The sequence below is a fragment of the Geospiza fortis genome, unplaced genomic scaffold (genome assembly GCF_000277835.1).
Source record: "Geospiza fortis unplaced genomic scaffold, GeoFor_1.0 scaffold54, whole genome shotgun sequence".
Lineage (NCBI taxonomy): Eukaryota > Metazoa > Chordata > Aves > Passeriformes > Thraupidae > Geospiza > Geospiza fortis.
Genome location: NW_005054301.1, coordinates 15,768,221 through 15,779,750, shown reverse-complemented (window position 1 = coordinate 15,779,750; position 11,530 = coordinate 15,768,221). Strand labels below are relative to the sequence as shown.

At 38.2% G+C, this 11,530-nt stretch overlaps 1 protein-coding gene across 1 annotated transcript; it reads right to left on the bottom strand.

Annotated features, from left to right (window-relative positions):
• Positions 1 to 1,798: 1,798 nt before the first annotated feature.
• EIF2S1 (eukaryotic translation initiation factor 2 subunit alpha) lies at positions 1,799 to 9,956 on the bottom strand. The gene is made up of 7 exons (XM_005417522.2): positions 9,698 to 9,956; positions 8,247 to 8,326; positions 7,670 to 7,821; positions 5,320 to 5,426; positions 3,437 to 3,534; positions 2,650 to 2,793; positions 1,799 to 2,346 (listed from the first exon to the last, which is right to left on the bottom strand). The coding sequence occupies exons 1-7, from the start codon at positions 9,936 to 9,938 to the stop codon at positions 2,221 to 2,223; spliced, it is 948 nt and encodes a 315-aa protein (XP_005417579.1). The 5' UTR covers positions 9,939 to 9,956; the 3' UTR covers positions 1,799 to 2,220.
• Between the last annotated feature and the right edge of the window lie 1,574 nt (positions 9,957 to 11,530).

Genomic DNA, 11,530 nt, shown 5'->3' with positions numbered 1-11,530 from the left:
TTAGCAACTCAACAGAGACATTCACAAATGCATTCACAAATTTTAAGCACTTGGTAAGCAAAGGCAGTTTCACAAATGGAGAAAGAGCCAGGTTAAGACACAAGGCATCAGCTCAGCAGCTCCTTGAGATCTTTAAGTGGTGGAGCACAGCAAGTCCCCAGTACTCCCTCACTAACAGGCCTCCAAAACATGCATCTTATACCTCCTCCTCCCTGCTCCTGCAATGCATGAGAAGGATCTACCAGGTTGTCTCGTGTCTTTTATTTATTCTTGGTTGAAATATGCTCAAGAGAATAAATTGGGAGAACCTGGGTTTTATCCTGCCAGGATAACAGGAGATTGGAATGCATTTATCTGAACCTGCTTTGATATCATCCTCACCATCTTGGTCATTTTTTTCAGGCACCCAGAACTCAAGACTCAGACTTTTACCCATCAGCACATTCCAGCTCTAATTAAAAAATGCTCTGGTAGCTACTGTAGAAATTTAACAAACTGCTAAGTTACTGACAGAAACAATGCTCACCAATTAACACAGCAAAACAGCTCTCACAGATTATACTAATTATAATCCCTTCATGGCAGTCCTTCCTTCCTTGCAGCATGCATGGCTCACTTATCAGTCCTTCTTCCTTTACAGAATTATTATGGCATGGAGATCACAGGGTGATGGTTTTAAAATACTTTGTTCTTTACTCCAAGTACCCACCTATTGTGTTCAACAGAAGTTAAATCACTATTTTAGTGAATGGGCACAGTTGGAAAGCTGTCACACACAGCTGCTGAAAAGACAATTTGAGAAAATGATTAAAAAATATTTTTTCTTCATTTTGTGAATTTGCATTCAAGTATTTCTGAACAATCTGCAAAGACTGAAAGTTATTTACCTTTTTTGGCTTTGCTTTACTATCAGGTTTGGGTACACATGAACTTCTCTGATACCCCACCATGGAAGAGCAACACACTGCAATATGTATGCCCTTTTAGAAAGCCTTTTGTGGCAACACCACGTAGCAAGCAAATAGTTTGTACCATGGCAATTATAAGAATGTCTAGTTAAGGCTCAAGGCCTCATTCTTCATGCATTTTCCCTCTAGCGTAACAAAATATTAAGAAAAAAAATGGGCAGTATGGGACATGGCAATGACAAAAAAAATAGCAACACATTTAGAAATCTTGCAAGTTGGAAAGATTACTTAAAAAGCACAACTATTTCCCCTCAATTCCCACTGACAAGGAAAACAGGAAATGAAAATTCTTTTTTTTAACTCCAGTTTAGAAAACACATCTTGTTTCTCTTCTTCAGAGAAGATAAAAAGGCTTTTTTTAGAGTGAGTATCTCAGTTCAATGTAAATGGGATACAGGGTAGGCAGAACTGAAGGTCAAGTTGCAGTGAGCTCACAGACAGTGGCTGCCCATTTTGAACTATGTAAGTTCATTAAAGCTCCTGCTATAGTCACCCATCAGAGCAAAGTGCAACTATAAGTAGTTTTTCATTTATTAGCTATGCTTATTGGAATGGAAACAAGCTATTTTAAAAGTTTTCAAGTTCTCGGTCCCTAAATGCAGATGATAAACAAAGGAAATGCTAATTTAAACATGTCTGCACCAACAAACTTGCAAGGAAAACATTAATGTAAAACATTTTGTTCCACTCATTCTCAGCTTAATTTAAAGCAAACAAAAGAAAGCCCTTTCAATGTTAAAGAGAAGTCACCCATTGATCATACTGTTCCAGGTTTTATATTCACACCACTCTAGGTCATGTGACAGAAGAAGAGGAAAAAACCCAAAACCTTGGAGTTACATAGCCCAGAAATTTATTGAATACTTGCTCAAATACATTCTGGATAGAACTGTTCCACTTGCTTGGTTTTGCTGCTCCCAGGAAAGATCATGAACAGATGCACTGAGCTGTAATCACCAATTAGGAATTGTTATGTATGGAAGTGTTAAGTATGGGGCTGCAAACTCCATCTGGCCAGATCTGGGTCTTGAATTTGACTAGGCACCTTCCTTCCAAAGGGATCAATTTGTGTAAGTTGCTGCACCAAATGTTATTTAGAAGAGCCTTTTTACATTTTGGTCTTTTTAAAACAGGAAAACACTTCATGTATCTGCTTTTGAAGTTTTCAATACTGGAATAATTTAGTCCAGAGTGTTTGCAATGGGGTTTCTAATTTTTTCATATGGTCTCTCTTCTAAGTATCCCAGAACATTTAATCTTCTGTTTTGGCTTCCATTTCCTCGGCATCATCATCCCCGTCCACTTCAGCATTTTCTCTCTCCAGTCTTTCCAACTGCCTTGCAAGCTCAGTCTCATCTGTGTCAGTGACCACCTTAGGCTGAAAAAAACCAAACCAGAACACATGGAAAACTGTCATAAAGAAAGGTCACATCATTTGTAGACTCTGATTCTACATAAAGAGCAAGAGATAAAATACGTCCTGAAGTCACACAATAAAACCCAGGAAAATGAGATTTTCTGGCCATTTGTTTATTTCAGGAACACAGAGGTCCTGATTTTTCTATTTTTTTAATAACTTAACAACCTCCTGCTCAGATTTCTTGTAGCACTACTGATCTTGCTCTACTTTAGAAATATTCCAAGGAAGAAAGTTGTATTTTAGAATGTCATTTGTTCTTACCTCCATCTGCACATTAAAGACTCCTCTCTTCTCCTCAATTTTTTCCTTAATTACAGCCATGGCTTGATTCAGAACAGACAGTCCTTCAGTTCTCTCCAGTGTAGTAGTAGTCATCACATAACGAGGAGGGGCTATCAAATTAATCTACCACATTGTAAAGATTGGGGAAAAAAGCAAACTTAGTAACAAAGGAAAAGATATTATGTCTAGTTAGACCAAAAATTAAAAGCATTAAAACACATATGTTTTCTTTTTTTCATGATGACTGAATAAGTAAACTATTTCTTTTGTTACAAGAGACCATTATAAAAAGTAATTTTCAAAGGAGAAAGTACTTCCAACTTTTTTTAAAAACACTTACTCAGTAGTTCACTTAACATGCAAAAACTGTTGGAGAAGAAAAACTAGGCCTGGGTACAGTAGTGATTCTACCAACACTCAAATGTCAGTGGAGCAAACTTTCCTTTTCTTACACAATCTTATACCTGAAAATAAAATTTATTGCTCCCTAGTTAAGACTGCATAAAGGAACAGTGGGTATGTTCTGTGGCAATATTAGACTTTAATAAATTGAACAGAATAAATACAGCTTCCCAAACTCTGAAAGGCACTGCACAAGCACAGGAAGGACTGCCAGGACATGGCTGAAGGAGTGTGTTACAGCTCTGCTGGAGAAGAACTGGAAATCAGGCACATGGCTTGATGGGGCAGAGCAACTGCACACCACTGGTCCCTGAGGGCATCAGAAAACTTTGCCTTTGATTCCATTATTAAGACTGACACTCACTTTGATGGGCATGTTCTCCGTGGAACAGTTCAAGCCTGCTCTCAAAGCTTCTTTTACTGCATCTATGCCTTCATAACCATAACAGGCCACCTCAATATCTATGACAGAGAAATACAAATAATAAAATTTTACCATTACCAAGAGCTGCAAAATATTTAAAGCTTAACTTAAGCTTTAACAAATCTTTTTAGCAACCAATGTTTATCCACAATGAGAGCCTCAGTAGCTCCCAAATCTGAGGAAGGCATTACATTTGCTTGACTTCTAAGTTGAAGTAAGAGTATTTTTAAATTCTTTAGACAATGCAACATTTTACCTTGTGCTTTGAAAAGCTAGGATACAAAATTATACACTCATATTCACTCACTTCTCATCCAACAAATACAACACCAATAATTATGTACTTCACATGGGGAGATGAAGATATAAAAGCAATAAATACCAGGGAAAATGCAACATCAGGAAAAGTGAAATGTGAAAAGGAGCACATCCACAAAGTTATGGAATTCCATCAACAATTACAACAGAGGCACAGAGGCATCACTTGAGGAGCATTAGAATACATTTTTATAAGGTTAACATATGGTTAGAATTATAGTTAGCTATAGCCTTTTGTAGGTATTTGAAAGCCAAGGCATAAACTAATACTGCTGATATTTGTAATACCCTGACCGTCAGTGCAAAGACAAAGACTTCTTGACCTGCATAGCAATGGCACAAGAGTAAGCTACACAAAGAAGGTAGTTTCGTTTCCAGGTGACTCACAAAAACCTGCTAATTCTGATCTATCAGGAACAAATTCACAGAGGAAGATCCCAGTCAGCCTCACGATGAGAAGAGAAGCCAATGGCAAGATTCTACACTTGTGCTGATGACAAAATTAATGACTTAGACCATCAGAACTAAATAGGCAGCTTGAAGGAAGTAAAGAAGACATGCTCTTCAACTTTATTTTCAAAAGTGATGAAGTGCTATTCATGTTAATAAATGCACTCTTCATGGCAATTAAATCAAATTTCTGAACTCTGTTAACTCCTGGCAGTCTAAAGCAATAGGTAGAGGAATTTTACATTACCTTACTTTTTGTACTCTCTTCTTGATTTCAGAGTGGAAAAGGCTTATCTCTTCTCACCATAGTATTCAGCAATTGTTAATGCTCTTCAATATAGACTTGCAGAGCAGAGGCAATTTCTCAATCTAGTTAAAAATGTGATTTGGCTACACTATCTGTTCAATGGCAAGTGTGCCTTTAGGCTGTTCTGTAGAGCCAGATTTACAGTTTTGAAGTATGTCTTCTGAAGTCATGCAGTCATGTGCTTTTTCTGCCCACACTAAATTAGTAAGAGACAAACTAGCTCACAGATTAGAGATGTGCTAGGCTTGAGCTGATATATTCTACTGAATGGTTTGCAATCAACCCGTTAGAAATACTATTTTCACATGTTTATGAACAAGTGACTGAGGTGCATGCTGTAGCTAGGCTGACAGACATCAATTATCCTGTCACGGAATCAATGAATTTAAAGCTCTGAATAATGAAAAAGAATATTGTAGATGCAGTAATAACTATAAAATATTTAGTTTCATTATGTGCCAATGCAATATGACAGACCACATTATCTATCATGACAACCAGTCCGTGTTCCAAGGAATCTGCACTTCGGGAGGAAAAATAAAAGCCAAACCACCTTGCACTTTGGGATAGAACCCACACAGGCAATTTGAAAGCAATCCTTGATTAAGGTGTCTTAATTCTGAACAGCTCCATTCAAATCTCAGCATTATGAACCATTAGTTTTAACTGAGTTTATGGTTTGCAACAAGATACACTATCTCAGCCTAAGCATCAAGACAGGTTCAAGGAGCACGTGGGAAGAACTCACCAGCTCGGATTTTGACTGCCTGTGGAGTCAGACGTCTGTTAATATTGTCAATCAACACACGCCTCTCTTCCTCTGTCAGATCCAGGCTATCCAGGATTGCAGGGTCTCTGAGCCAAGCAAAGCAATGTTACAGAACTTATACTGAAGAGGAATACAACACAACATCAACTTCTGGTACTATTTCTATTTCTTGCAAACAATCCTAGATATCTAGTAGGCAAAGAAAACAGGGAAATTTCTTAAGATCCCATTGAAACACTGCAAGAAAATGAACACATCGATTTTCAAAGCATTCTCTACTGGTAAACACAGCAGTTTACTCAATTTGTTCCTGGAAGGAATAATCTGAATTATTTAAAATTTCTTTTTAAAGGAATGACTTTTCGCCTGCTCCCTCTATATGAGATAAATGGAATGTGACAACTATCCAGCTTCTTGATATTTTTATATTTCCTCCAAAGTGAAGATAAACTCATACCACATAAAAGCAAATCCATGATGAATCTGGAGTTTTAAAATTATTTTAATATTTTATTGAAACACAAGATATTTATCATTCTACAAAGTAACCCACATTCATTCTATGTTATTTGGTACTTTTTTAAAGAGTATCTGCATCACAGACAGACATTTATCTGCTGGCTGCATTCTCAGCTAAAGCAAGGATAAAGGCTTTTTAAATCCCAAGCTCATAGTTTCAAACTCAGAGATCACAGAAGCAAACTCCTCTGCTGTTTACCAACATAAGTTAGCAGTTCTCTTTTAAAGAAGTGGCATCAATTTTCTATTGCTGTATTAAATTTACCCCAAATATATCTGAAATAGAGAACAGAACCAAAAAGTTCCTCACAAAAACACCTCCTGTTCTGCAGAGACATAAAGTCAGTTTTCTGAAAAAAACACCAGATCACCTACAATACTACCAGCAGGCAAACATGAAATAAAATGGCCCAAAAGCCAGAGGTAATACTAGAGGTTGGTCTCTGCTGCTAATAAAACACCAACTTTCATGTTTTTGTATGCTAAATATAGAGAGTAGAAGGGCCAAACAAGCAAACAGAACCCAGAAACATGACAGGTTTTACAGATCAAAATATGAACCTGTATGGCAGAAGTGATTTATGGTATATACAAATTCTGATTCTTAGTGAGAATTCTAAACTTCACACAGTACTCCAGCAAAACCAGGAAGGCAGCAATATCCACATTGTTCTACTCAACTGCTATACATTTATGTAGGAGCACAACAGGAACAAATAAAATTTGCAGACCAGAGTCAGAAATCTTAAGGCATTACTGATGGAAAGATATTTTGAGAACAGACAGCTTCAGAAGTTTGTGCTCCAAACTGAATAGCAAGTGAGCAACAAAAGGCCTGTGCTCAGGAGTTTTCATGAGTATACAGCTGAAGCTAAATCAGCCAGTGTAACTAGAGGTGGTTTTTAAAAAAAAAATTCTGTTATACAGATGTTTAACTAAGTATCACTTAAGGGTGATCTGGAATTCCTTTTACAGCAGTATGTCCAGATTTTCCCTTTAGCAGTAAATTTGCTATCACCAGAAAAGAATCATTACAATATGAAACCAAAGACATTAATTCTAAACGAGGACACAAGCTGTTTCTTCCCCCAAAGCGCAGAGCTGGTTTTCAGCTACTTAAACACTACCGAGTGCCGCGCCTCCTGGAGCCACCCCCACTTCTGACAGCATTATTACTGCCATCTAGCGTTCAGCTCCAGTTCATCACGCACACACCTCGGCGCTGTGAAAAGCAAAACTGGAAATGTTCACTGAGAAATCCAGTTTAGGATTGACAATTTCACAGCAAATTCTGTAGAGGGAAACCAAATACTTCGATTCTGAAAGCAAATTAAAATATCAGACTCCATTTAAAAAATAAAAGCCATCTATCTCAGTGCATATTTCCTTAGCATCATAATTTCCACCTCTTTCTGCTCATAATTCCATTTCTAAGTTTATGATCCTGTTCCTTAAATTCAGAAGTGGAGATAAGTAACAAGTCAGCTTGTTGCATTTAAAAAAAGACAAAAGTGGAAGAGTGACAATCAGCTTTGAGTAGAAATGCCTTCAGACATAAAGCTAGGTATTTCTCATAAAATCTGTCTGGGGCTAAAACCAGGCAAGTTCTGATAGACAAATGAAGACCAGTGGTTCTTCCTCTATTGGACTGATGTCAAAATTTACTAGATTTACTTGACCACTATATTCTTCATACTGATTCTGGGAAAGAAACCAAATGATACAAGCCAAAAGAACATGGTGACAGATCTATTTAGGAAATACTTGTCTGTAATTTGAAATAAGCCCCTAGAAGCACAGAAGTCCTTACGAGACTGCGTGCTTGAATGCATCATAAGCACCATAGCCAGGTCTTTTGTACTTGTCATCAAACACCCAGGCAGTTCTCTGGAACAGGCTCTCCAGCTGCTCATCCTTAGTGTACTCCAAGACTTCAGCAACGTGGCGAAGGATGCTGTAAACCTGCAACAATGGACTGGTAAAAACCCCAAACCAAATACTGAAAGCAGACAAAAATTTCTACTTGGAAGTGTTAAGACCACACAGCAGTAAGGATGGGAGCCTGAAACTACCAGCACATTTTTTCAATAAAAAGTTGCCCATAGTGTGCTAAACCTGCACATACTTTTGGATTTCTGATCATTTAAATATACCCATTTACATTATAAGTTCTTAACTGACACCTTTCTTGATCTATTATTTAATAAGCAGCTTACCACGTAACACTCATGGACACATAAGCTGGTTATGTATCTTTGCAGAGATAAATGAGAATCACAGTATGCCTAACACCTGAATGCTTTACTTTTATCTTATGTCTGTGAATTTTGGGTGCTCAAGAAAGAAGCTGGAAATACACAGGGCCTAAATACAGAAAGGCAACTTACAGTCTTTGATTTTGTGAATTTGTCTTCACATTTGATTGCCTCCTCTGGAGAAACTCTTCTTTTTGACAAATCAATATAACCTGTTGGGGAAGATGATTTTAAAAATGTCAGCCACTGTGCAATCTAAGTCTGACTCCTTCAAGAGAAACTCAAGAACAAACACTCTGGCTCAGGATTTGCCCCCTGCCTACAGTATCCTGATATTTTCCTACAGAGAGAAACAAGACCAAACCTTGATGAATTTAAGCAAATTATGATCCAAATTAGGATTCAAAATTCTTTCAACTGTAAATACCCAGAGTAGCACATTTTATCTCAGAAACTAGTGATCTATTTTTATGTTTCTGTACACAGTTTGGGGAAAAAAATTATTCCAGCATACAAAGAAGCAAATGTAATGCATATTTTTTTAGTGCTCAACACAATTTAATTCAAGGCTGGCACCTCATCACTTTAGCTCTGAACAGTTTCCTAATAAAACAGACTCGGCCTGAAAGAAATGCCCACAAATAAATTTCTTTTGAACTCTCTTCTAAATTATAAAAGGCCTCCACCTATTTCTCACAAACTCCAATAAGTTCAATAAAAGACCACTAGATGAATTCCACATGTGTTTCTCTGTTAATATGAAAACAAGATTAATTTCTAAAAGTATAATTTCATTAGAGATGTTTGGAAATTTATTTCACTTCAGATTTATCTGCAGTAAGTTTATTCTTGCCCCTATTTCATCTCTGCTTTTCCTTATCCTGTCATTCATTACTTATTCTCAGAGTTATCGGAAATTTCAGAAGTATTCTAGAAAAGCACATATCTTGAAAAACGTCATAGCAACAGTAACATTTCTAGGAGATGCGCTCAGTGTTTATTATTTCTGTATAGCTGGATAGAGATTTTAGAGATTGCGTGGAACAGCATTATCAAAATCTGAAATGTTCTCAATAAAAATGACATTTAAAAAACCTTCAAACGTTCACATGTTCAAAAGACAGGAAAAACCAAAACTGCCTGTACAATTCTAATGTGTACCCTACAGAATTCACAATGATTATGTACTTGTAACCTTTATCAACAAGGTTAACAAACAGGATGGATGGTAAGCACTAAATGCTTAGCATCTAGATTTTTACTTCTACAGCAAATGATCCTTCCCTTCAGTTGACTTAGAAAATCTACATAGCTATCAAAAGAAAATTCCACTTCACTATAGTTCAGGGACTGATCCGGTGAGGACCTACTTAAATCTTTACTGATGTGATTTACTTTCATTAACCCAATTCCCAAAGGACACAGAGGAACAAAGAATGATCATAGGTATGGTCAGTGATGGTCTATTTTATTTCAATGCACAAAAAAAAGTAGCCCTGACAAAACCCACAAACACTGCTTAGTTTATCTGCATTTCTGTCTACAAATTCAATCTTGACAGAGCCCAGCACATGCCCAGATACCTTTCTCTTTGTCGACCCTTATGACCACGACGCACTCGTTCCTGCCGATGCGGATGAGTTTGTTTATGGAGCGGATGCGCCTCCTGGACAGCTCACTGAGGAGGATCATGCCTTCGATGTTGTTGTACTCCAGCAGGCTGACATAGGCTCCCATTTCAGCAATGGAGCGAACGTTGACCATCACCACATCCTCCACCTCGGGGAATTTATGTTGGTAGAACCTACAGCTTAGTCCTGGCATTCTGGAATTTGAGCAGAAAAACCAAAGGTTTTATTTCACAGTACATCACTGCCTCCTCCTACAAACATGGCAAGAAACCAGCAAGGACTGGGGATGATAGAGAGGAACAGGGGCAGAAAAAGTAGCAATTAGGATAAGATTGTGCTTAGGTTTTAATAGAAATTAAATAATGAATTAACTTGTATTTCAAGTACTATTACCACAACCATTTCCTAAGATGCTATTTTTTTGCATTAATGTAGGAAAAGCTTTGCTACCCAGACGTCATCACCCACTTCACCTGTCACACACAGCACACTGGAAAGGCTTCTTCAAGCGCTGGAAAGGTGGCACTGCACACCTCACACCCACCTAAAGTCATGAGGGTGTGTAAGATTCTCACAGATTCACAGAATATGCTGAGTTGGGAGGGACTCTCAATGATCATCAGCTGGACTGTAAGAGCAGGAGGACGTAGGAGAGAAGCATGAAGTGCTCATGAAGGATTTTGCATGCACATAATAAGACAGCATGTGAGGCTAAGAAAAGAAGAGGCAGATGGAAGCTTCTGTAGTACTGAGGAGAAGCAGACTCCATATGACTTTTAAACTCAGCACTACGTGTTCAGAGCAATCCTGCAAGACCTGCTCCAGAGGGAAACTGTCAGCAAAGAAAGCAAAGGCATTAATCAGAATAGAACTAGCCTGGCCTGAACTACTGAAAGGGCAAAAAAAGTGCCCCCCAACAGACTGCTGATCTGGAGGGGAAAAAGCCCAACCAAATCACATGAAAAAACCAGAATTCCTTCCTTATACATTCAAAATCAAAAAAGGGCAAAAGGAACATTTCATAATCAGGTGGCGGTAAGAAGAAATGCTTAAACTGCTTTATTGTTCTGACAATGAATCCATATGCTCTTAAACATGTAACTAGATTAGTTCAGTTGTCTATGCCTTGAAGTTTCACACAGAAAATTTTCTACAGCAGCAGGAGTCCAAGATGCCAAGTTAAATGCATCACTCCTTCAGAAGACTTTAGTCACCATTTTTAAGTTTTAGTCATGATCTTTACAGCACTGCTAATGCTTCCTAGCTTTAAGAAAATTTAAAATCAGAGTAGGAAGGTAATGCCAAATGCTACGTATACGTCTACACAATTCAGAAGGCCATGTCCACTCTTATTTCCATTCTTAACTTGTAAAGGAAATACAAACTAGCAAAACATTATAAAAACACTCTGAAGGTTTTGTGTAACTTTGTCTAAGCTGAAGCTGAACAAAGAACTCAAAGGTTAAAAAGGAAAACTTTACAGCTCGGTTTTCCAGCCCACTCCATGCAGCTCTGCTCAATCCTGCCGGTACTTATGGGGTATACGAGAAAGCTGCACTGCAAAGCGACAGACTCGAGCCACGGCGAGCAGGAGCGGACAAACACCGCTCTGCTCACGCAGCCCTTCACTCCTCTCCCACAGTCACAAGGTTTTCATTTCGGCCTTCTGGGGAAGGTCCCCAGGAGCGACACTACGCCCACCGCGCCCAAGCTGGAATTCATCTTTTCCAGAGGCTGGACACGCCTCAGACGAGGCCCTCACGGCCGCACAACGTCTGCGGAAAC